Source organism: Theobroma cacao, chromosome 1, assembly GCF_053813885.1.
Source record: "Theobroma cacao isolate CCN51 chromosome 1, ASM5381388v1, whole genome shotgun sequence".
In the NCBI taxonomy this organism is placed as follows: domain Eukaryota; kingdom Viridiplantae; phylum Streptophyta; class Magnoliopsida; order Malvales; family Malvaceae; genus Theobroma; species Theobroma cacao.
This window is the reverse complement of record NC_142639.1, coordinates 11,969,076-11,996,191: the sequence shown is the minus strand read 5'-3', so window position 1 is coordinate 11,996,191 and position 27,116 is coordinate 11,969,076. Positions and strand designations below refer to the sequence as shown.

At 33.2% G+C, this 27,116-nt stretch overlaps 2 protein-coding genes across 2 annotated transcripts; both read left to right on the top strand.

Annotated features, from left to right (window-relative positions):
- Positions 1 to 4,797: 4,797 nt before the first annotated feature.
- Positions 4,798 to 9,005, top strand: GH9B8 (glycosyl hydrolase 9B8). The gene is made up of 5 exons (XM_018124691.2): positions 4,798 to 5,371; positions 5,471 to 5,683; positions 5,795 to 5,995; positions 6,106 to 6,360; positions 8,088 to 9,005. The coding sequence occupies exons 1-5, from the start codon at positions 5,132 to 5,134 to the stop codon at positions 8,736 to 8,738; spliced, it is 1,560 nt and encodes a 519-aa protein (XP_017980180.2). The 5' UTR covers positions 4,798 to 5,131; the 3' UTR covers positions 8,739 to 9,005.
- Positions 9,006 to 23,400: 14,395 nt separating this feature from the next.
- On the top strand, positions 23,401 to 26,644 carry LOC18612343 (Major facilitator superfamily protein). Its single transcript, XM_018114146.2, has 5 exons — positions 23,401 to 23,593; positions 23,697 to 23,817; positions 23,905 to 24,122; positions 24,250 to 24,797; positions 25,523 to 26,644. The coding sequence occupies exons 1-5, from the start codon at positions 23,591 to 23,593 to the stop codon at positions 26,418 to 26,420; spliced, it is 1,788 nt and encodes a 595-aa protein (XP_017969635.2). The 5' UTR covers positions 23,401 to 23,590; the 3' UTR covers positions 26,421 to 26,644.
- Positions 26,645 to 27,116: the final 472 nt, after the last annotated feature.

The following is a 27,116-nucleotide window of genomic DNA, read 5'->3' as shown; positions in this document are numbered from 1 at the left end:
CATTTGAAAGTTTGTCTAATTTTCTCTTTCCCATTGGCCTTTCTTTCTTTTTTTTTTTTTTGGGTGGCCAGAGCCATTTGCCTATCTTGCTCATTCAACTTCCCACCAAATTTACTTCCCAACCATTAATTTTTGACCAAGTGGTGTCATATAGACTTCAAAATTGGCAGTGCTTTTAGGTGGTGGACATGAATGGTATCCAGTGTTTGACACAGTAGGGTCGATTTCGATTTGTAAGATGCATGATTTGACAATGTTTTTCCTTTCTCGTTTTAGATTTGTACTTTAATTGTTGTTTCCTTCAATTCATTTACTGTACTATTCTATATTACACTAAGTCAGTCAGATATTTTGAACCTATATAATAAAATTAATTGGCTACAAAGCAATAAATACTGTTTATCTACAAAAAACAATTCTTTCGTAGGTTTGAAAAGAAATCATTAAAAAATACGTAGCATTTGACAAAAACCTGAAATTATGAAATTATTCATAATTCATCTAGCCAATTTACAACAGAGTTAAATCTAGTATAGTATCTAACAGAATCAAATTGTTTAAGCTAGGTGTCGCTATTTGTCATTAATCATTCTCGTCGGAAGCACATGACATGAAAAATACAAGACAATGACATAAACAGATGTTTCTAGAATTCTAGTTCCGCCACAAATAATGGCATGAAAACTATTTGAATTTTTCAAAATAAAGATTTTAAAAGAAAAAGCGTATAAATTTGAAGCTTTGAATAAATTTTTATTTATTTTTTATATATAATTTTAGATTAAATAAATGCATACTATTTTTAAAAAATTAATTTATTTAAAAAAAATTTAAAAATTATTTTTTATTACATTTAATCAAATTTTTATATTTTTATTTTTGAATCAATTAAATTTTTATAATTAACAATTAACTAATTGTCATTAATTAAAATACTACTTATAATTTTATATCACATGAAATTAATATAATATATTAACATATAATGATAATATAGTCAAATAATATTTTCACTATCTATGTTAATGTCGTATTAGTGTCAAGTGGACATAAAAATGATAATTGACGTTTTAATTAATGATAGTTAATTAATCGTTAATAATAAAAATTTATTTAATTTAAAATAAAAATATAAAAATTAAATTAAATATAATAAAAAATAAAAAATTATTTATAGCCATGGTTCCATTCATCTTTGGGACAAAATTTTTGAATTTAATCAAAGGAAAAGAGTGATTTAAAATGATAGAGCTCGTCTCGAACTCTTGATTGAGATGGGGCAAGGGGTAAAATAGGCTGCACCTAGCAGAATGTATTGTATTGTCGGTCAGGGAACAAGGCAGGTCCACTGCAAGTCGGTGCTGCTGCTGCCAAAGCTGGTCTTACTTTTGACCAGCTGTTTTCCGCAAATGATGGGCATGGGTGTAACTTGCAAGGGTTAACCTTCTTACACGTTGGAGCTACCACCGACGACTTTAGACTTCTTTCAACCCTAGGGAATTGGATACTCTGCATTTTTGACTTCCCACACTTTGTTGTTATTCTCTTTTTTTTTTTTTATAAATTTAACAATACTTTATTCAGTATTTAATTAATTTACTATATCATAATTTGTAGAATATAAATTTAGTATTTGAAATTTCAAAATTAAAAACGTTAATATGTCAATCCGTACTTAATTAAGTTCCTATGCAACTCTTTAGTTTCTTTAACATTTTTAGTAACATTCATAAATGCTTCTTTACGTGTGCGGTAAAAAAACTTGTGAAAACTGAAAAACAAAGATGACGTCTTTTATTTCGCCTTTCCCCTTTATTTTGCAATGAAAAGTATAGTTTCAATTTTTAAAATAGTATAATTTTAGTTTTTTAAGTAACGAAGTATACTTATTTGTGATTTTTTCCTTGCTGTCTGCAGCCAGGTCCGTCTTTGCTAACCTGCTACTTTCATGTAAATCTTTTGCTTACTTATTTGTGATTTAGGAGAATAATGGGACAGCTGAGGAGTAGTGGGAAGATGAAAGCATAAGACATAGGTTTAGTATTTTATTAGGAATATAATTAATAAAAAAGTGATAATAGAAAGGTGATTGTTAAAAAAATAACATCTTAATGTTTGATAAATATTAAGTAAAATTTTGAAATGATCAAATTACAGTACTATTTAGTTTGAAAGCACATTTTAAGCAAGGTTGTACCACCTTAACGTGTTTGGGACTGTTTTCTGTACCAAAACAAATTGTATGGGCTTTTGCTTCGTTGATTAAGTTAATTTAACAACATGTGGATATACTTTTAACCCTTCTTTTACCTAGCTCATCGTACGCTAGCTATCATACTCAATTATAATAAGATTCTTTTAAAATGTTACTTTATTGGACTTTTATCAATTATGTTATATTTTTAACCCGAAGTAAATTCAATTTCAAACATCAAATAAAGGTTTGAAGTAAATTCTATTTTGATACATATGATATTGAGTTTTATAAAGTAAAGTAATATTATAATTTCATAATTTCACTTTTCTTTATTCAAATTTCAATTTGAGACTTTCAAATAAATTTTATTTTTTCAAAATTCTTAAATAATATTACAACGTTTCCGAAAATAATAAATGATCAAGTTTAGGATGCAGATGATTGCTCAAATGTGTGAAAAACAAAACATTTGTACAACTCATAAATCTAGTACTTCCATTATCGGATTGTTTGTTTTCATTTATTTAGTTTCCAGTTCTTTGCATGTCTTATGCCTTGGATTACTTACTTTTCATGCCATTGATACGTACGTACGTAGAATAATTTAATTAGTACATGCGTATCAGGCTACTTATATTCATAGCCTAAGATAGAGAAGGGTAGCGCCTGTGAGGGACCATGCAGGATCCTGCATGCCTTGCCTATAAACAATTACTAGGTGCAAAGTAAATGCAATTTAAACTATTTTAAACAAACCGAAAACCATTAATTATGCAAACTAAAATTTGAAATTTAAACCAATAGATTTATAGAATTGGTTAAATAAATCAATTACACAAAAAAAAATTGAATAATTTTAGGCATTAATTAAAAACTATGACTAATTTCTCATTAATTTTTCAACAACTATTGATTAAGATTCAGGGTATGGATCCTATTTTTGATTAATTTCCTAGATATTACTGATTTACTTATTGCACTTTGTTAATATTTTTATTTTTATGTACTTGTTTTTTAACGAGAAAATTATGAATTTACCCAAAAAAATCCATCTCTATTAACTGTAGCCTGTAGGAGAGTCAACTAAATTTGAGGTTAAATTTATGGATTTGAGCTCTCCCCCCTTGGGGATATGAAGTCAAAGTGATTAATGATTATGCTGCACCATTCTTACATAAAATTCGAATCATTGTTCTCACTTCTCACTATAACTACCACACTTGAGCAAATGCCTAAACTTATTTTTTTTTAAACATGGGTAATTACTTTAGACAATTTCCTGCTAATCAATCGATTTGCTATAATTACATTGCTTTTTACTAGTCCGAGATCATGATTGTGATATGATATGAAGCAGGACCACCATTTTTGGGTTGATTGAAGTAATGAAGAATGTGCATGAGTTTATTGTTTTTGTTCAAGTAGCACGTGGGTCCATAACAATGATGATCCATTTGTTCAATCATAAACAAGTGATGATCTATGATTAATAACTTTGCTTTTGGTAACCATTTGAAATGAAACATGGACTGAATATAAACGTTAGGCAAAAGAAAAAATGGAAGAAATGGTGGAAGCAACTTGTAAGTCATAGTTTCTTAGGTAATTCTTTTTGTCCGCAAGGAATCTTATACTTCTTTTCCCTAAGCTATATATAAGGAGGAATCAAACACTTTTTTCCTCCAGCTAAATATGTAAGGAGGAATCATATACTTTTTCTTCAAGTACCTATATATTCTTTCTCTAGCTATTTACCTAGAAATCATATACCTTTTTTTTCCCTCTAGCTATATAATTGAATTAGTTTGTTAGTTTGTTTATATGATTTAGGTGTTCATTTTTCATCTTGGGTATTCACATAGACCATAGTGATCGAAATCCTTATTAGCTTTTACATGTCAAAAGCAAGGTTATTAATTAAAAGTTGATCACGTCCATTCAGTGAGTTCATGCAACTAACAAAGCAATGTTCATAAAATGAAATGAACACCTAAAGCCACAAAATGAAATGCTATTGGCAGTGGAAGGAAGTGCATAAGTGTGTGCACTGTGCAGTTCCACACCTAAAGCCTTCCTCCCTCAGCAGTCAAAATTTTTTATTCTCTGCAGCCCCGTAATTATGAGCCCTGTCCCCATGATCTCATAGGAAAGAGAGTAGGGATTTTCATAACGTTTACAGCATTAAACAATTCTTTCAATCTTGTTTCCAATTAAACAAATGTTACTTTAAATAGTTTATAGATTTCCAGTTTACTTGGTGCAGAATGGTCATGGAATCCTTCCACATTTACTTGCTAGGAAGACAAAAAGTTTACAACTTCCTGCTGGCCATGGCATTTAAAGAGACAACTTGTCACACTCCCTAGTCCCCTTCTCAAAGAGAAACTTCTAAATCTAGACTAGTATAATTTTTTGTATGACTTCTGCTTCATCATCAGTTTCCGATCACATATTGTCAAAAGATAAATATAAAAATCATGGGCATCTGGGCCATGCCAACTTATTTTTATTGGTTGAATCATCCATGGTTATGGAATTATAAAGCACCCAGGACTAGTTAATAGTATGAAGGAATTTGCTCAAGTCAAGAGCAGAGAATCCATACTTTCCACAAATCTCACTTCCTCCCCCATCCACTGCCACATTAGTCCACGCCGTTTCAAAATAGTATATGGTAGTAAAAGCACAAAGAAAGCAATAAACCATTGCATAAATCACGCTTTTGTTGTAAAGAAAAAAGAGAGGGGTCTATTCACATTCTCATGTGAAAGTCACATGCACATGAAATCACTCTCTCAGGCCACAGAGTAAAGACACGTTTCAAAGAGTGAAAAAGAAAGAGAAAGAGAGGGTGTGCTGATAGCTCATCGCTCCCCCCCCTTCTCTCCATTCACTCCTTTTGAAAAAAAACATTTGTTTAGGAGGGAAGGGACAATGGAGGAGATGAAGAAGCTAAACCATCATCGACAAACACCCAGATTTGCCTGGCATTGTTGCGTTGTTCTCTTCTCTGTTTTCACCATTTCCGCAACAGCTCATCAAGCGTTTGATTATGCTGATGCTTTAACAAAGAGCCTTCTTTACTTTGAATCCCAGCGATCCGGTCGGTTGCCGTACAACCAACGTGTCACTTGGCGTGACCATTCTGGCCTAACCGACGGGTTGGAACAAGGAGTATAGCTCCCAAACTCATTTGAATGTCCAGAAACAGGTTCTTGTTTCACCCTACGATTGTTGTTCTAAGTTAAAGTTGTCTTTTTCTACTTTTGTTAGGTGGACTTGGTAGGAGGATACTACGACGCTGGCGATCATGTCAAATTTGGACTCCCAATGGCTTTCACCGTTACAATGCTGTCTTGGGGTATCATCGAATTCCGTGATCAGATCGCTAATGCCGGAGAATTGGACCACTCTTTAGAGGCTATTAAGTGGGGGACAGATTACTTCATTAAGGCACACACCAGCCCAAATGTATTATGGGCAGAGGTACATAAAATATGTGCTATTAATTCCATTCCCCAACAATAGCTTTTTAGACGTTTTAGTACGTTATATTATGATCCAAAATTACATCAACAAATAATTGTACTGCCGTAGGTGGGTGATGGGGACACTGACCATTACTGTTGGCAACGCCCGGAGGACATGACCACCTCACGCCAAGCCTACAAGGTTGATCAGAAAAATCCAGGGTCGGATCTCGCCGGAGAGACGGCGGCGGCAATGGCGGCAGCGTCAATTGTGTTCAAGAAAACAAACCCACATTACTCTCACTTACTCTTGCACCATGCTCAACAGGTAGTTTACAAAGAGGTTACTGCAGCTTATAAATTATATGTTAGTACATGATTATGGAGATTAGAATAGTTTGATTGATAAGTGGAAAACGTTGTGTTTTGGTGGTGTAGTTGTTTGAGTTCGGGGATAAGTATCGAGGGAAGTATGATGGGAGTGTAGGGGTGGTGAAGAGCTACTATGCGTCGGTGAGTGGATACATGGATGAGTTGTTGTGGGCAGCTTTGTGGTTGTACGAGGCCACCGACAATGAGGAGTTCTTGAAGTATGTTATAAACAAGGCTCACTGTTTTGGTGGAATTGGTTGGGCCATAACAGAGTTCAGTTGGGATGTTAAGTACGCTGGAATTCAAATTATGGCATCAAAGGTAAACTCTCTCTTTCCTCTGTCTCTAACTATTTATGCAATGCACCCAATGACCCGAGTCTTGTTCTGTTATTTATTTATTTATTATTATCATGCATACATTATTCTCAGATGCTTAGAGGTCAACACTAGTGTCATTTCATAATTAAAAAGAAAAAAAAAACATTAGGGTCGTATCAATTCTTTCTTAGGAAGATTTCAAAATTTTTATGAGGTCAAATCAGCATCCATCCATGTCTAAGGTTTATGTCTTTAACCAACGTTTCGGTGTGTTTAGTACTGTTAGAATTTAGATATTTTGATTTTTTCAATATTTAAAATTATTGACAAATACTGTAGTACCAAGAACACAACAAATCCACACACACAATCTTTAGTTTTGAAAATAATATGACCACAGAGGAGTAAGATGTGCTAAGTTTTTTCCTTACAGCTTTTGCTTTTTCTTTTTCTTTTTCTTTTTGGCTTTTGAATTCTTGTAATGGAAACGGGGATTTCAATTTGGTTGCTAGCTTGAGAGCGAGTCCCCTAAAATCTTCATGGGATTTTGCTTTTTCCTAGGTTCAAAGATGTACTAATAGTTTAATTTTGAACCAAACACTTTCCTCTTTTTTTAAGGCTAGCAAAGTGCACTGATGGAGTAACCCCTAATTAAGGTACCATCTTTTTAGTGTTTTAAAAATAGGAGCACAACTCCATGTGCATCTGATGCCCCTGGATGCCCATTCCCATTAACTGCCCCTTGGCTTAAATCTTGTGGAAAGGGGCAGTAGTTTTCTGGGCTTCAGCTGTTCGACAATCAGAGGAGGGAAGGGAAATAGATGGAGAGATAGATATCAAATTTTATCAGAGATCATGCATGTAGATGAGATGAACCTGGTTGGGTTGTCTAAACTTTTTTAGGTAGGGTTAGGGCATGGTACAGAGACGCTTTGGTCCCACTGCCAATCCAACTGAATGGATACAGGCTCTTTCATTTATGAATTGTTAGTCGTTAAGCTGAGGCACAGCTCGTTTATTTTTGCAGACCGACATTTTGTTGGCTCGGTTTTGGCAGTGAAATCTTTCTTATATTAGGGATTGATTAGGACTTTTGAGAGGAGATTTTTCAATTGGGAAAATAAAATTATTCAGCTGAAAACTTTACTCACACAATCAACCAAAAGTGTTTCTAAGACCAAATTTTTTAGTTTGAATAGTATTCAAAACATTCCTAAAGAATAAATGTGTTTTGAACTTTGAATTTGTTTACAATATTTGTCATTGTGAGTGGTCCGAGGCGATTCAAAGATTTGGACAAATTAGCAAGTTATGCAGAAATTATAGCCGTGATTATCTGATGCCTGAAAGATGGGAAATTTGGAATTTACACGTGTTTTTGAAATTTCGTCGGTGTTGAAGCGTCCAATTAAGAGTGAAAACATTGGCAATAAGGGTCCTGACCTACCATTTGAGCGGCTGGCATCCATGGCGTGGTCAGTTTAGTGCAACTGTTGAATCTTGCGTCTTTCTTCGACTCTTTAATGGAGCTCCATGCTCTGAACATCTAACATCTTACGAAACTTCCATGTTCTCTACCAAGAAAACGATGCATTTATCTCCAAACTTTGATCATTTTCAGCTTTAAAAAAGGGGGAAAAGACTAGGAACATAACTTAGATTCATGTCCCTAATTGTTTTTTCTGTAGCATTCAATTTCCTTAATGAGTTCTGAATTTTCCTTTGCAGTTACTGGAGAAAGAAAAACATAAGCACCACGCTCATGTTCTCAAGCAATACCGATCGAAAGCTGAGTACTACCTATGCTCATGTCTTAACAAAAACAATGCCAACGACAACATCGACCGTACCCCAGGGGGTCTTCTATACATCCGGCAATGGAACAATATGCAATATGTGTCCACGGCGGCATTCCTTCTGACCGTGTACTCCGACTTCCTTCGGGACTCCAACAAAAGGCTCGATTGTCCAGCGGGAACGGTGGAGCATGGAGAGATCCTCCATTTTGCCAAATCTCAAGTGGATTACATATTAGGTTCTAATCCGATGAACACGAGTTATTTAGTGGGTTACGGTCCAAAGTACCCCACCAGGGTACACCATCGAGGGGCCTCGATAGTGTCATATAGAGAGAATAAGGGTTTCATTGGGTGCACCCAGGGTTATGACAATTGGTATAGCCGGGAAGAGCCTAACCCTAATGTCTTGGTAGGAGCGCTGGTCGGGGGACCTGATTGTCAAGATAATTTCATGGACCAAAGAGATAACTATATGCAGACCGAGGCCTGCACATATAATACAGCACCATTAGTTGGCGTTTTCGCAAAATTGTTACACTTGGAGGACAGCCATGAACCACAATTGGTTGCCTCTTCTTAGAAACTATATATCGAGTTTGAGGGAAAAAAAAAAACACAGTGTTGATGAGTACTTTAAATTACTTTTTTGTGTGGCTGAACTAAGGTGTTCAAGCCCCATTTTAATATTGTACCTTCATTTTTGTTGAGTGTTCATAATAGTAAAAGTATAAAGTTCAACATGTGTTTTTTCTCTTTTTTACTTTCTATTATTGTCGGTTGGCCAAATGCATGGGGTGAAACATTATTGTACTCAAGGGTTTAATAATAACATTTTATGTTGATTCAATGGTGTTGAAGATTAATACTTAATCTGTGAAGCAAGCTTACTGGAGTGATTGGCGGGAAGTAACAATTCTGGAGGCTGAAGAAGTTTTTCAAAGAATAAAACATTGCGTTAGGGACTTAATAAGCTGAGAGTAATACGATGGTTCCTTGTGTCGTTTAGCTTGGTTTTATTTTTTTCAGTTGCTATACGCAGTATTATGTTGTTGTTTTGTTTAAATTGAGTCCTGTACACATCACTTTGATGTCGTTTTAGTCTGGTTATCATTTTCTGTTTTCTAGGCTAACGGTCATGGATCCTTCCTCTTGTTTTCTGTTGAAGCTGTGCTTCGATTGTAGTAAAGGTTATTTTCTTGATCCAATTTATTAGAAAAGTTTGTAATAGCTGAAGTAAAAATATAATTTTTAAAATTTGGATCCGTGCTTTTGGATCTAATTTTCTTGACCTCAATTTCTTCTCTGTTTTTAGCTCAAGCTCTCTGAACGTCTTCAAGCAATTTTTCAGAAGAAAAATAAATGTTTAGTTGTTATCTTCTTCAAATGGTAAGCATATGTATCTTTCAAGTTCAAATATTTTATCTCTCAATTTAAAGTAAAATTTCCTTAAATTTTCAATAAAAAGACAATAAAATTATTATAATTTATACTAAAAATAAAATGAACCTTATATTTGAAAGTCTTATTTCTTGTATTTGAACCCCAAATTTCTAAGTTCTTTTTCAAACGTGCTTCTATAGAAAATTATCTTTAAGGCTTGAACATCATCTTTATACCTATCTTTTCCTCCCGAATCAACCTTCATACAGCTTGCCAAAAGACGAAGCTCAATTATATGCTGCGAATGAAGTTCATAACAGAGGCTGGTTTTACCACAAATAGCACCGATTGTGGTTCTTAAGAGTCCCTAATGTGGAGCTACTAGTCATGACAAACACATACGAGAGAGGTTTTTATCACTGTTTTGATCCCACCTCATTCCAACCCATCCGCAATCATGAATTGTTGGCAAAGAGACCAGCTTTGCCTCAACATTAACACCTTCTTATTTCTCATTTACATTGTGAAGCTTAAGTTAATTAGAATATCAGTTTGCAGCATTAGTGTGTTTACGGATTTAGCAATTTCATCGTCTTTGTTAAATTTTTTTAAAATATCATAATTAAAAATGTTTAATTTCGATAATATTATTCATGAATCTCAATAAATAAATTACAATCAAATTTAAGAGATATTTGTATTAATTTTACCATAAAAACTTCTCCCAAAATTTGTACAAATGGAAGCTCCATTGGTGGAGTGGTAATAAGGAATAGTATCCTGTTGTGGTGCTAGGTGGAAGACCTTCTCTCAACATTAAAGCCCAATTATTACCATGAAAGATGCATCCATTTCAGGATCTCAATGCTAAAAGACTAATGCAACTCGAATAATTAATTCAATGTAACTCCTCTTCCGAAAACACCAAAAAAGTCTTAGTTCCATGGATTCAGTGTGTGTAAAGACATAAAAGTTTTACCCTTTTGTTCTTTTCACTTTTGAAATAAATTGTTTTCCAAACTAAATACCATTACACCTCTTATATCAAATATGAAGCTGATCATTACACGAGTTGTACATCACAAGTTTAGTTTGGAAACCTGGGCCTGCTGTAACAAACATGTCCCTTTTTGGGCTCTACCTTCTGTTCCGCGGCCTTCCCTTCATCATGGTCCAAGTTAAATTTACATAATAATTTAAAATTTCTTTGAACTATTTAAAATTTTAATTTTTTTTTATTTTTTTAGTATATTTTTTTTGAAAAGTATTTTTTTATTATATTTAATCAAATTCGTATATTTTTATTTTGAAGTAATTAAGTTCTTATAACTAATTGTTAACTAATATGATTAATTAAATATCATTTATCATTTTATGTCATGTGGTGTTAAAATGATATTTTGACATGTTATAATAGATGGTAATATAATTTGCTTATAAGGCATGATGACATTATTATGTAGGTTCTCACTCTTTACATTAGTACTATGAAATAAAAAAATAAAAAATAATGTTTTGATTAATAATAATTAGTTAACCGTTAATTATAAAAATTTATTTGATTCAAAATAAAAATACAGAAACTTAATCGACGAAATACAAAAAATAATTTATTTAAATTTTTTAAAATAATTTATAATTTTTTAAAATACAAATTATAATATTTAATATTATTTTTCTCTTTTATCAAAAGAAAATTAATTTTAGAAATAAACTCAATAAAAAATCTCAAAGAAATATAAAATAGGAAAGGTAATCAGGATCAAAACCTTTTTATTTCTTTTAGAAAAAATGTGTGGATAAGACAAAAGAGTATTGTAGGCAAGATTTTTGCGTTCATTATTGATTACCAAACTTTTCCATATTTTCATTTAGATCATCATTATTTATGTTTTAGTATTGTAGAATTGCCAGGTTTTGTACCAATAATAATTAAAGCAATATCTGCATGTCTACCTTATTTTGTTTGAAATATATGAATAATTTCCAAACTTTTCCTTGTTTACGTCATGATCCATGGCTTCAATCATTAATTATGGTGATGACTTTACGAAAGTAATCATGAAGATTTGTCCTGACGACTTGAAATCCTTTTTCGCCATGATTTCTTCCGGGCATCAACAATCCTAGCATGAAAGTAAAATTAAATTTTTTATACTTTTAATGTTTTTTGAAAATTTTTAATTTTTTCAAATAATTTTGAGAAAATAATGATTATTAATATTTATAAATATTATATTATTATTATTTTTGTCACTTAATTGTTTAAAAATAGACTTTTCATAAGATATTTTCAGTCAATTGCTCATTTCAAAAGATAATGGTAATAGAAAACAAAAAAGAATTTTTATCGAGTGAGGAATTAATGTGAAATGTTACGTAAATGTATTTACGCGAGAACAACATTTAACGTGAAATATCACATAAAACATCTTACGTAAAATATCATGTGAAAATTTTATTTTTTTAATGATTAAGTGATTGAAATAATAATATTTATAAATTTTAATGTCTAAAATATTATATTTTAAATTTAAACAACTACAGCCACCTTTATTGCAACCAACAATGTCGTGGGCAAGTTGGCGAAGGGTGTTGACACCAAAACTTACAATAAGGGTTTGTTTAGTTTGGTCTTTATTTTTTAGTTTATCTATTTTTGAAATAAAAAATTCAGACTAAATAGGATTTTTGACAAACTCTTTAAAAAAATAGTTTTTTTTTAAAAAATAAATTAAAAAAATAATTTTAAAAAAAATTCCAAATAAGAGTTTTTTTAAAAAAAAAATACGTCAATTTTTCAAAAAAATCTCTCTTTCAATCGATCTTTCTTTCTTCTTCTTCCTTTGTGAATCACCATTCTTCAATGCAAAATTATAATCTCTCTTTCCTTTATCTCTCTCTATAAATGCAGTAATAGAATAGTAAAATCTAAGATTTTTTTTTTATTTTTATAAAGATTAAGAAAAAAGAATATTCAAAATGTAAAGTTGTATTCAAATACTATTTATAGGTTTTTCTCTTTTTCATCAAAAATATAATAATATTATTATTATTATTATAAAAATTTGAAAGTTGTTTTGTCATCTTTTTTATGAATTTTTTTTATTTTAACATCTGAAATTGTATATAAACTCGAAGTAGATTTGTTCTATTTTGATTTATTAAGTGATTAAAAATAACATACTCTTTATGGTAATTTTAATCAAAATTAAAACTTATATAATTTAATTTACCAAACAGCTAATCAAATAATTTTAACTTAATTTTAAAAGATATTATTTTTTATAAGAACTTCATAATAATTTTTAAGTTAAAGAAAATTAAATCAAACAGGTTATTTATGGTTTTTAAGAAAAGTGAAAATATAAGAGAGTGGCTTAACTTATGGGTTTTAGGTATTGAAGTGTAGGTCAAAGGGTGCAACAATTTTTTTTTTGTAAAATATGATAAATTAATTATTGTCTCGTTTAATATAGAGGAATTTCTCATCGTTTTGGTTCATGAACATAGATATTAAGTTCAACAATATGTAAAATCGTTGTGTTCGTTGTTGTATGATTACTTAAGTTGATTTATTTGAACTGTAAAATCGTTGTGTTCTTTGTTGTATGATCACTTAAGTTGATTTATTTGTACTATGTTTATTACATCATGATCAAGGTACGACAATAGTTTATGAGATGTTTCCAATTATTCCCTATAATAATTAGGAACATAGAAATAAATTTGAAATTGATGGTTTAAAATCTTGGACGGCATTCAATATTAGTAGATCACATGAATCTTGTATAGAAGTTGGCCACTTGGACTCAACTCAAATAATAAAAATTTAAGTCATAATATTCTCTTTTGTAAAAGAAAAATAAAATAAAAGGGTGTATGCTTCCTTGATAATATATATTGGACTTCGGAGATCTTTCAGATATATCAATGTAGGACCCCCATTCGGCCTCACTGATCAAAAGTTTCAAAACAAATAATAATCATAATAATAATAAAAAAAATGAAGTAGGAAAGAGAAAAATCAGTACACGAAATCTGTTGCTCAAAGAAAGGTTGGGTTTTTCTCGTAGGAAGAACCGACCGACTTTATTACAAACGGGACAAGTAAGGCCTGTGGTAGGTCTCCCCGTAGTACACCACAGGGGTGCTCTCTGTTTGGCTCCTAGAACTTAGTTTTTCCGTTACTTTTTTTAAAACGGACACGTGTCCTTTTATTAAATTTAGGATCATAATTTATCTGTATCATTTTCTTTTTTTTAATTAACTAATTTTGTGTACATTAATATAGATATTTTGATTTGGCAAGCGTTGGACCTTTCAGTTCTAAAACTAGGAAATGATTTAATGAATTAGAAATATAGATATATTTTTTAATATATGAATATTTACACCTAGAACTAGAAATTATCCTGTAATCCTTAGCTATATTAAGAGTGCATTTTCGATTTTTTCTTTGCTTCGAGGAAGACGATGCTTGTGGAATGCTTGATTTATTTAGTCAAAGAGTTTTTGTATTTGATACACTTGGTCAAGCTGCAATAATTGAGCACAACGAAGTAGTTATGAAAAGTTTTCTGGACATATGTAACCTCACAATACTGCAAGAAGTCAGCATGCTACCACAGAAATCTGCATGCACTCAACGTGTCACGCTAAGTATCTACTTCCACTCAGCGTGTCACCACAATTGGGGCATGCCATGTCACCCCACAATACTGCAAGAAGTCAGCGTGTCATGCTAGAAATCTGCATGCACTCAGTATGTCGCTCCAAGTATCTGCTTCCACTCAGCGTGTCACCATAATTGGGGCGTGTCGTGTCACCCCATAATACTACAAGAAGTCAGCGTGCCACCACAGAAATCTACATGCACTCAGCGGTCACCCCACAAGAAGTCAGCGTGTCACCACAACTAGGGCATGTCGTGCAACCTCACAATACTGCAAGAAGTCAGCGTGCCACCACAGAAATCTGCATGCACTCAACGTGTCACACCAAGTATCTACTTCCACTCAACGTGTCACCGCAATTGAGGCGTGCCATGTCACCCTACAATACTGCAAGAAGTCAGCGTGTCACCACAAAAATCTGCATGCACTCAGCGTGTCATGCCAAATATCTGCTTCCACTCAGCATGTCACCACAACTGGGCTGTGCGGTGTCACACCATAATACTGTAAGAAGTCAGCGCGTCATCACAAAAATCTACATGCACTCAGCGTGTCACGCCAAGTATCTAATTCCACTTAGCGTATCACCACAATTGGGGCATGCCGTGTCAACCCATAATACTGTAAAAAGTCCGTGTGTCAACACAGAAATCTGCATGCACTCAGCGTGTCACGTCAAGTATCTGCTTCCACTCAACGTGTCACTACAAGATGTCATTAACATCTACTAATTACATCCTAATCTCAACCCCCACACCAGATGATCAAAACTGCCACGTGACATTCCTTTTATTAGCTTAGCATAATATATTTTTTTGTTCATTTTCGTCCTTATATTTCAATTTTATTTTTAAAATGTTTTAATTTAATAAAAAATAATTATGATGATTCATAGATGAAATTTGATTGGATGATCCATAAATTTTTTAAATTTGTTTGGTCAAATCATGTGTTTTAATCTTAAATTTCTATGATATGTTTTGAATTAGTCAAAAATTTTCTCTTTCTGTACTTGCATCCTTTGAAATAAACTCATTGGTACAATATTATTATTATTTTGTTAAGTGATTGGCTTAAAGTTTTATATGGAGGTATTAATAAGATAAAATAAACGTTGTAATTAAAAAATTCAGAAAGAAATTGAATATTAGGATTTAGAAAGCTACTAAAGTTAGATGAATTAAGTTTATATATCTTAGGAGTTTTGATTGTAAGAACATAAAAGGTTAAATCAAATGAAATAGAAATGAATTAAATTAAATCATTAATTGTTTAATACAAGTGGTAATAAAATGTGAGAAAGGGGTTAACAGTATAGGGATTTCGTAAGTCTATTCAGTGTTCAAAACTACAGACAAAATGAAATGAATAATCAAATAATATATCTACAAAATTAATAAAAAAAATAAAAACTCATCTACAGGAGGAATCTAACAAACACAAAATCCAAATATGAATGAATGTAAGATACTGCAAGAGCAAATTGTGACAAAGGTATTACACATGGGTTACACATTTAGTTAAGCCGATAAGCTGTCTTCATCCATAAGACACCCTATGTTTTTAGACATTGTCCTTCGTATTGGACAGTTGTTGCGTGTGTGACCAGTTTATCTGCAACTTGAACATGCTTTCGGTTGATGCACTCGTGTAGGCACCGATTAACTTGGAGATGGTGCCGGATTTGTGATAGAACTGCAAATGAGGATGGGCAATTTTGTTTGTTATGACCGTACCTTTTGCATTGCGAACATCTCCGTGCTCGATTGCCTTCACTAACAAATGGAATCCTTCTCCTCTTAGGTCTTCTTGCTTGGCCTCGCTAAGGTGGTGGCAAGACAACAATTTGTTTCACATGAGGGGGGATGTCCCACTCACCAGGATGCCCTACTAGGCGAATGGACCCCGCATAACCCTCCACCAAAACGGTTGTCTTGTAGTAGTCAGCGCAGAATTTAATGGCTTCGCGTTTGCATTTACTGAAAAATACAATGAACTCAATGTTCAAGCACAATATAAATACTATGTCAATTAGGGTTCAAATAAGAAATAAAGATATTATGACCTTATTGTTGTAATGGCATGGCTGCATGGCAGTAAATCTGTTTGGAACTCACAACATGAACACGTATTCCTAAACAAGTTTACAAGTCTGTCCATTTTCCGTCTTTAACTTCGAACTCCACTCGATTGATAGGTTTAACCATAAAGCGATGTGCATCATTGAACCATTTGCTCAACTACCTGGCAACCCAAGGGTTGAGGGGCGTGGGCACCTTGATGGCCTCCTCATACCGGTTTGATGAACAATTCCAATGTTTGGACAAAAATCACTAAGCCTAAACTACTGTCCATTATCAAATGTTAAATACTTAATTGACATGTTGAATTGTCTTTGAACATATTTTTCAAAAGAGGAAATAGTTGTAAAAACATTATATTTAGTTCTTATTAGAAAAATCCAAATAAAATGACTATAGTTATCAATTATAGTTAAGAAATATTTTTGACTTGAAAGTGTGCATGTCTCATATAGCCCCTAGACGTCAATGTGCATCAATTCAAAAGCATTTTTAGAACTTTGAACATGAACTGAAAAAGAAAGTTTTCTTTGTTTAGCTAGAGGGCAGACTTCACAAAGTAGATCTTCAATACATTTAACATCTGGAAACTTTTGATTTATTACATTAATCCTTTCAACAAGAACATGGCCTAACCTAAAATGCCATAAATAAAAAGTCTTGTGTCCTGTTTTGCAAGCATTGACAGATAAACTTTGGGAAACTTTATAAGTTTTTCAAAACAAAATTTTGTGAAATATTGCTCATCCTGCTTATCTTGCATCAAATAAAGTCTTGAGAAAGCTCTAGTTACCCCAATCACCCTCCATGAAGGAATGTTTTGACAACACAACATCGGTCAGTGAAAAGAACACAGGTTTTTCTATCTTTAGTAATCTGCCTTATTGACATTAAGTTGAATTTGAAACTTGGGACACACAACACATCATGCAATACCAGAGTTGGACTAAGCTTGACTGTCCTTATGAGTGAAACATGAATTCTTTTGTTGTTTGGCTTATGGACATAATAGTTTCTTACTAGTTTAGCATAGGTGAAACTATTTAAAGAGAAAGGTATATGATCTGTTGCTCCAGAATCTACTATCCAATGTTCTTGTTTAATCATGTCAATAATCACATTTTTATATCTAAATAACATGTTATTGATAGTGTTGAAACAAGAGTGACTTGAGACAATACCTGTAAATGTTGAATTAATCAGTGAGTGTTTAGTTGGCTAAAAATTTCCTAGAATGTCCTTACCATCCTTGCCATATATCTCATTCACATTTAAGAACTCCATCAGTTTGTCTACCTGTTGCTAAACGATAGATATCTGAGACATAGAATCAGTTCTAGCCGAGTCTTTTTTTTGCTCAATTTAAGTTTCATTCCTTGCAACTCCTTCATAACTTCCAAAGACATTATTCATTGTTGTTTTTCCTTTCCTGTTATGGCTTTTCCCTTTTGTGAATTTGAAGTCTTTTGGGAAGTTAATCATTCTAAAGCATTTGTCCTTGATATGCCCTTTCTTTCATTTTTTTTCTTATTGTCAACATTAACCATCATAGTAGAGGTTTCAATGGTTGGTTATGCTCGAAACATCATATTTCTCTAAGTTTTTTTGCTCAAGATTAAGCTATAAACCTTGTCCAATGGAGGTATAAGGTCCATGAGAATAATCTGAGATCTAATAGCTAAAAAAAACTCATTCAAACCGTTTAGGAACTTGAAAACCATATCCTTTTGGTGTTGATTAGAGTACTTCTTAAAACAATAAGGTTACATTTCCCACACTCACAACCAGGGAATGGTCTAAAACTCCTTATCTCTTCTTGGTTCCTTGAGCTACGTTTCTTAGAGTATATATTGAGGGCTACATACTCTGGTATCATCTGGTTGAGAGAAGTTTGTTTGAGTGTATTCCATATTTTGAAAGCTGAGTCCGTATAGAATATGGTAAAGACCACTAGTTGTGAAATGTAATCCAACAACCATGCTACAATCAGGTTATTGCAGCAAGTCCAAGACTGGAATAAGGGATTTGTGATTTTAGGTTTAAGGATTGTACCATTAATGAACCCAACCTTGCTCCTAATTGAAAAGGTTAGTAAAAATGACCTACTCCAAACTACGTAGTTATTGGTAGTGAGCTTAGGGTTAATAATCACTAAACCAGAGTGATTAATTAGCTAACTAATTTAACCAATTTTTAAAAATCAACTTGATTAGCGAAACAATGTGTTTCACCAGCATAGTGCCTATGTCTTCTTGTTTAAGTGAAACGGTGCGTATGGCTATTCTTCTGTTCTTCAATGGCTCAGGTCCATAGATTCCATTTCTTTGCTTGCTTTCCAACCTTTTGTTCCTTTTTCCTTTGTTTCTCAACCATTTATGGTGGATCAGGACTTATTTATTTATCTCATTTCTAATAATGAGTTAAAATATCACTTGTCATTTTATACTTTATGGTTATGACATGACATTAATGTAGAGAGTGAAAATGTCAATATGTTATATGATCATATTATCATACTACATCAGCATGTAATGTCCTCGTTATTATGAAATATTAGCATACTACATCAACATTATTATGATATGTTAGTATACTACGGTCAAGTGACATTTTAATTAACAATAGTTAATTAAGAATTAATCATAAGAGTTTATTTGATTCTAAATAAAAATATAAGAACTTGATTGAATGTAATAAAAAAATAAAGATTTATTTAAATTTTTTAAATAATGTAAAATTTTTTCGAGTATTATGTCTTTTTTTTTTTTTATACGTCGGTGAATATCTATTTGTTGATATTTCTCTTTTCAAGTAAAAGATAGAGAATCAGAAAACCATGTAAAATGGAATACGTATCTTCCTCTTTCCGTGAGATTTTGAGACATAATGAGACAGAAAAGTATATTTACAGGATTACAGCTTAGCAGTGGAAGATGCAAAAGGAAAATGACGTAACTATCACCCAAATTAATTATATGATTCTATGGTCCTCCATGGCCTTGTGTGGGCACAACGTCCTTGGCTGTGATTCCCCAACTTGTGTCTCCTCCTTCAGCTATAGAAAGAAAGCAAAACAACGACACTGTATGGACCACCCTCTGAGGGAGTATGTCACAAATAAAATTTAACATTTAAACTTTTGGAAATTTGATGATAGATTCTTCACATGCTGCACATTTCAAGCTCGCCATTGATTAGACATGAGTTTTTGTTTTCCTCTAGGACCATGCTTATATTATTGTAAGCATTATATAAAAGCATTATATATTATTGTACACATGCACACATTATATAAAAGCATTTAAGCATTTTGAAATATTATTGTAACATTAAGTAAAGTTTTTTAAATATATTATATATCTATAACATATTTAAAAGGGGCTTTCTCCTTTAACTACGTGAAGGGTATAGGAAAAAAGAGAAAAAAGAAAGAAAAAGAGAAGTAGAAAGGGAAAGAAAAAAATAGATAGAAAGAGACCCGTGTGCAACGCACAGACTATAATCTAGTTATTAATAATTAGAATCGATCGAATTGATCGAACAAATCAAGATAAATTGGTTTCGGTTATTTTTAATTTTAAAATATAGTATATAAACAGTTTTGATTATTTTTTTTATAAAAATTTGATTTATTTTGATTTTTAATATGTTAAAACTGAATCAAATTCAAATTAACTAAATTCTCATCTTAAAAAATTAAGGTACACAAAATAATGAATTAAGGTGATATTTTGTCTTTTGGCCAAGCGAAAAGAGAATTCGCACGCACTAGCACACAGGATTACACTTGTTTCTATCTTATTAATGAGTTCAATCAAAATAAGAAAGAAAAGATTGAAGTATCAATGTATTAATTCTCTATAATTTGCATAAATAAAGTATGCGACAATAACGAAATTAATTAATAAAATAATTTGTCGATGATGGGATAATCGATCGGGATGCGAGAAGTCGCAATCCCGAGCTTATGTTCCCTAGGCTCGGAATCCGAATCAAGGCTCCACCAGTACGATGGGAGGGCCTCGATTTCAAGATTCCGAAATTCTTAATAAATAAAGAGTTTGATTAGAACAAAAAAAATTACTCGATAAAAATAATAAATAAATAATAAATGATAAAAAAAAGATAAAATAATAACAATTTAAACATATAATAAATAATTAATTTGAAAATACAATATACATGACATTAAATAAATAAAAATAAATAAATATATAATAGTAAAAAAATAACTAATTCAAAATTAAACATTGAGTATTAAGTGGCATAAAGAAATGTGAAGATAAAGATAAAAAAAAATAATAAATAAGATCTTAGGCATTAGGTTTGAATAAAAGATTGCTTATGAAAAATATAATAAAAAAAATATAAAAATATATAAAATAAAAGTAGTATAATAAAAAATATATAATTTTTGTTCACTAAAATAACATAGAATCATAAGCAATTTGTCTAAGTATAAATGGAAAACATAAGAACTTAGAACAAAAAATGTAAAGTATAAAAAAAAATAATAAAAAATAAGAATAGAAAATATGATAATAAAATATATAATAAAATAAAAATAATTAATAATAACAAAAAAATATAGATTATTGCATAGCATATATGTATTGCATCATACATATCATTGCATATAAATATTTCTGTTTTCGAGTTTAAGCCCCGATGATGGGATCTTTCGGGGATCCTGCGAAGGCGGGTATCTCTCGAAAAGTTCCTTAGGTGAAAAAGATGTCCTCGGGTCCCCACCAGTATGATGGGAGGGCTCGAGAACCATCTTTAATAAAAAGCTTTTGCCCGAATTAGGTTCATTATGCACAAAAATATTATTTTAAAAAAGAAAGCGTACGATGGCCCCGATGACTGGAATTATTCGTCGAATTTGTGAAGGCGAGTTTCTCGGATAATTCCCTAGGTGAGAGAATATCCCGAGTCCCACCAGTATGATGGGCGGATTCGGAAAATATCTTCGATAAAAAGTTATTCGTCCGGCATTTTTATCTCACGCCATGCATTTCATCTCGCCACCCATTTACATTCCATTTTAGGTTAAATAGGAGATATAAAGATAAAAAAAATATAATAATAATACTTAAGGAAATCTAGTGAAATTAAAAATTAAAGCCCAATAGGATAATCTAAAAAAATGGTACCGTCCATGGAATGGGCGTCCGAGGGGTGCTAATCCTTCCCCGGGCGTAACCGTACTCCCGAACCTAGATCCAGAAAATTGTAGACCGGTTTAAGGTTCTTTTCGGTGGGCTTAAAATTAATTTAAGTTTTCATCGATTAGAATCGAGTCAATAGGTGGCCAATCGCATCTAGTAAAAAAAAGATTGGTGGCGACTCTTAGTTTAATTTTTAGTGAGTTTTCACATTCACGTCTAGCGGTCGGGTTCCCGGACCCGCACGTTACGACACAACGCACAGGCTATAATCTAGTTATTAATAATTAGAATTGATCGAATTGATCGAACAAATCAAGATAAATTGGTTTCGGTTATTTTCAATTTTAAAATATAGTATATAAACAGTTTTGATTATTTTTTTTTATAAAAATTTGATTTATTTTGATTTTTAATATGTTAAAACTGAAACAAATTCAAATTAACTAAATTCTCATCTTAAAAAATTAAGGTACACAAAATAATGAATTAAGGTGATATTTTGTCTTTTGGCCAAGAGAAAAGAGAATTCGCACGCACTAGCACACAGGATTACACTTGTTTCTATCTTATTAATGAGTTCAATCAAAATAAGAAAGAAAAGATTGAAGTATCAATGTATTAATTCTCTATAATTTGCATAAATAAAGTATGCGACAATAACAAAATTAAGGTAAAATTTTTTTTTGAATATCAAAATTGAAAATAATATCTAAAAGAAAATTCGTATAGAATGAGACTTGAACTTTAAAGTTCAATTTAATGATTCTAATGCCTCATTGACATTAAGCATAAAAAATATTAGTTCCTTGTAATTTGCATAAATCATGTCCTAAAGAACAAAATTAATGTAAATTACATTTTGTTTCGTAGTGGAATTGAAAACAATGTCTTGAAGCAAATATCAAATCTGTGATCCTTATCCGCTTGCTGGTAGTCACCGAAATTTCAAAACTTTATTCAACTAAGATTGTCTTAAAGTGCTTGAAAAGTTCAAAATTATAAGGGATTTCATTGATAGTTATAAATAAAACAAACTACATCTAGAGTTTTCTTCATTGATAGCTTGCATATTTACTATTATCTATGTAATCCAGAAAGGAAAGGTTAAGAGAGTTTTTTGTTCGGCCCACCAACAATGAGGCAATGCAACGAAGGACAACAACCCACAAGTTGGCAGAAAAAGCAGAGAATCAATTGAAATAAGGAAAAAAGTTGATCTAACCTACAATAATTGTAGGTTTGAGTAACTTTACCCTGTTTACATGAGGAACTCCGTTGACAAAAGATCCTTTCACCACAAGTTCACAGTTTGATCAGTACTTTAATCTTATTCACTGTTGAATTATTATAGATGCTTGCAACTTTATTTTTTTAAAGCTAGAAATCCCACTTCTAAAGAACAAATTCTAGATATTTGAACTGATCTTAATTTTAGTATCAGGTACAACTTTAGGAATTCTAAACAGGGTTTAAAGTTAAACAATATGAAAGCTTAATGTAAAGCAAGAAAGATAAATTTTGCTGCAGAAGACTCAATCCTCCCATGTGATGATTCAAAGCTAAATTCAATGATCCTTAAGGTTGGAAAGATGTTAAAGAGGCAAGCAAAATGGCCCCCCATATAACAGTGCCAAACTTAGGCTGAATCAAAAGTTTTCAAGTATAGGATCATTAACCAGATGGTTGGGTGTTGTGATCAGTCTAACCCCACATGACAGAACAACACCGTTGATTGAGTATCTGTTCTCTTAACCCTTCACCATCTTGGGGTATACAAAGATGATAATGAAGAGATAGGAACCAAATTTAGAAAAGTTGTCTTTTTCTGATATTTGGTTGACTGCAGTGGCTCACTGGCTTGTGAGCACCAAGACCACAGGATGATAGTAACACCAAAATGACCACATCGTACAAGTTTTTAAGCTCATGCAATGCCCACTCTTAACCACAACAAGCTGGGGAGACTCGGAAGCTACATGCACAGTGGTACCCAGGCGGCAGTTATCATACTTCTATTCCCCACCCCAATCATGCTCTTCTCCCCTTCTGTTTCCCCCTCATAAATCTTTAGCCTAGACAGCACCATTTTCATCTCTCTCTCTCTCTCCTCTCAAAGTTTTAGTCATGGTACAGTTAGCTTCTTACAAATTTTCATGAGCATGCTTAACTAATTTAATTACCTTACGAATACTTTCTTTTGTTTCCTGGATTTTGCTCTGAATGCTTACAGGTTTTAGTTGGTAGTCATGGTGAGAAAGATGGTTCAAATGATGGAACTGTGGTTGATTTCCGGGGGAATCCGGTGGACAAGTCCAAAACTGGTGGATGGCTTGCTGCTGGGCTCATCTTAGGTGCTTATGATGAACTTCACAAGTTGGAGTGATTTATCTTTGATCGAATGTTTTCACTTGCTAACAGGAATGGAAATTTTGGTCCAGGATCGGAGCTCTCAGAGAGGATATGTGTGATGGGCATATCGATGAACTTGGTGACATACTTAGTTGGAGATTTGCATATTTCATCAGCAAAATCTGCAACTATAGTTACCAACTTCATGGGCACTCTCAATCTTCTTGGTCTCCTTGGAGGCTTCTTAGCCGATGCCAAACTTGGCCGATACTTAACAGTTGCAATCTCCGCATCCGTAACAGCTTTGGTGAGATTTTTTTATACATAACTGAAATAACAAAGCTCATATCTATACTTTGCGCACTTTGCAAATTACCAGTCCTTGAAAGATAAACGCAAGTAGAGATTCTATGACGCTTGTCCTCTTGCATCAGGGGGTGATTTTACTAACGCTGGCTACAACAATTTCAAGCATGAGGCCTCCTCCCTGTGATGACTATAGAAGACAGCATCATGAGTGCATTGAGGCAAATGGCCGGCAACTGGCTTTGCTGTATCTGGCACTGTACACAACAGCGCTTGGTGGTGGGGGAATAAAGTCTAATGTTTCTGGTTTTGGCTCTGATCAATTTGATGTGACGGATCCCGAGGAGGAGAAGGCTATGATTTTCTTCTTCAATAGGTTCTATTTTGGCATCAGCATCGGGTCTTTATTTGCCGTGGTTGTGCTGGTATATATACAAGACAATGTAGGAAGAGGGTGGGGATATGGAATTTCTGCAGGAACAATGGTGATTGCAGTGGCAGTTCTGCTTTGTGGAACACCATGGTACCGGTTTAAAAAGCCTCGGGGGAGCCCTTTAACTGTCATATGGAGGGTTCTGTTCTTGGCCTTGAAGAAGAGGAATCAGTCTTATCCTTCCCACCCCAGCCTTTTGAACGATTATGAGAACAGAAAGGTTCCCTACACACAAAGATTCAAGTAAGTATGATTTGACATAGCATTCCTCTCAAGATAACAATTTCATGGAAAACACTGCTCTCTTTCTGTCTTGTCCACAAGGACCTGTTGTGCTATTGTTGCCAAAACTATAAGTATTCAAAGAATTTTTGTTTAGGCGCTGTTCACAGCAGACTAAAAACTGAAAAAGAAACTTGAAATTTCATCATTTGCAAAACTTTAGCACAAGACTCAACAATATCAAACTCATTTTCCCTCCATGACCTTCTCTTTTCCATGTTTAAACCCCATTCCCCTCCTAGACAAATTGAAGAATTTTGCTTCAAGCTGAAATATGAAATTTTGCTACTTGCAGAACTCTAAGCCCCAGAGTTAACTTTAGATTACAAACGTTAAAATAGAAAAGAAAAAGGTCGAAGTAAAAGAAAATCATCCATCTTCATCTGGAAATGCGACTGAAATCAGGAATCTGGTCTTTTCCAAAACCAGATTCCATCTAGCCTAGCCATTAAAATTGTGCCTTAAAAACACAACTCTCTGCTCCTTACTCCTGACCGATTCTATTTTCGGTACATAACTAAGAGATTCTGCCCATTTATTCCTTGTAAGCAGGGGAATCTGGTCCAAGTTTGCAGGACCATATTCGCATCAAGTGCCCAAAATACTAATTGCACTAGCCATCCAGATTTATTATTTTTCCCTGAAAAATTAACAAAATTTCATTTCACTGTGCATGTGATGATTAGGTGTCTTGACAAGGCTGCAATCCTAGACGACAATTGTGCTGCCAATGCAAACAAAAGTAACCCATGGATGGTATCAACTGTGACTCAAGTTGAGGAGGTCAAAATGGTCCTAAAGCTACTCCCCATTTGGTCCACATGTATCCTCTTCTGGACAATCTACTCCCAAATGACTACTTTTACAATTGAGCAAGCCACCTTCATGTATCGAAAAGTCGGTTCCTTCGAAATCCCTGCGGGCTCTTTCTCTGCCTTTCTCATCATCAGCATTCTCCTCTTCACTTCCCTAAATGAAAAAGTGTTTGTCCCCTTGGCTCGAAAAATAACCCATACTGTCCAAGGACTCACAAGCCTCCAGAGGATTGGAATTGGACTCATTTTGTCAATAGTTGCCATGTTGGGTGCTGCTATTGTTGAGAAAGAAAGGAGAGAAATGGCTAATCAGAAGAATGTAAAAAAAAGTGCTTTTTGGCTACTTGTTCAATTTTTCCTCGTGGGTGCCGGGGAAGCATTTGCTTATGTTGGACAACTTGAGTTCTTTATTAGAGAGGCACCAGACCGAATGAAATCCATGAGCACAGGGCTTTTCCTGAGCACCATTTCAATGGGGTTCTTTGTGAGCAGTTTGTTAGTGTCCATCGTCGACCATGTGACCAAAAAGAGCTGGCTTAGAAGCAATCTGAATAAAGGAAAGTTGAATAACTTCTACTGGTTACTTGCAGTATTAGGATTTTTAAATTTCCTGGTTTTTCTGACCTTAGCATCAAGACATCAGTACAAAACGCAGCTCCCTATAAAGCCTGACTCTGGAGAGAGGGAACTTAAGAGCTTGAATGGTGAAATGATAGAAGACTTAGAGAAGAAAGCAAGCATTCAATCAGTGGGAAACGCAGAGCCGTAGCATATCTCTATCTTAAGAGGATTGTCTTTCATTGTTCCATGACATACATAGTTCTTATTTTAGCTGGTCAAAAGGAGAAGGAAAAAATTAGCAGCCGGTGTTTGTGCAATGGGTAATTGTAAGGTGATATTTGATTATTCTTTTTTCTGCTCCATATCATGGTGTGCAACATTATGGGGACACATCTCTTTTCTCGCTTAATAAAGATATATTATTATATCTAAGGGATTATTCCAACTTTAGTTACTAGATGTGATTTTCATTTGGTCTTCCCATGAATCTAGGTGCTTAAGAGTTGTACGACAGAATATCATGCATCGTGACTCAAGACATCAACCAAAATATATTGCATGTAACTGAGAAGCAGGCTCTTCAATGTAAAAGGATTCCTAGTTCAGACCAAGTTAAGTCATGCCAATACATCCACGAAACCCACTATAGAACAATTGTTTACCAAATAAACAAAATATAGAAAGAAGAAAGCTGAAAGCTGAGCTCTAAAGAGGAGCCAGCATGGGCAGCTAGCTAGGTGGTTCATGACCAATGCAGGCTGAAGAATATGCTGGTTCATCTCCTTTTGTTTGCGACCTTGTCCATCTCCTCTGTCTCAATCTGAACTAATCTTTTCACCAACAAGGATAACGAGACATTAGAAATAATAACTTTTTTCTTGGTACATGTAAAACTCTGTTAGAC

What these genes read in the sequence shown, in the direction of transcription:
- LOC18612343 (XM_018114146.2), top strand. An exon ending in TGCTGCTGGGCTCATCTTAG is followed by an intron (nt 23,818 to 23,904) that starts GTGCTTATGATG and finishes ATTTTGGTCCAG; the next exon opens with GATCGGAGCTCTCAGAGAGG. An exon ending in CCGCATCCGTAACAGCTTTG is followed by an intron (nt 24,123 to 24,249) that starts GTGAGATTTTTT and finishes CTCTTGCATCAG; the next exon opens with GGGGTGATTTTACTAACGCT.
- GH9B8 (XM_018124691.2), top strand. Translation starts at nt 5,132, where the DNA reads ATGGAGGAGATGAAGAAGCTAAACCATCATCGACAAACACCCAGATTT. An exon ending in CAAATGTATTATGGGCAGAG is followed by an intron (nt 5,684 to 5,794) that starts GTACATAAAATA and finishes GTACTGCCGTAG; the next exon opens with GTGGGTGATGGGGACACTGA. An exon ending in TTCAAATTATGGCATCAAAG is followed by an intron (nt 6,361 to 8,087) that starts GTAAACTCTCTC and finishes TTTCCTTTGCAG; the next exon opens with TTACTGGAGAAAGAAAAACA.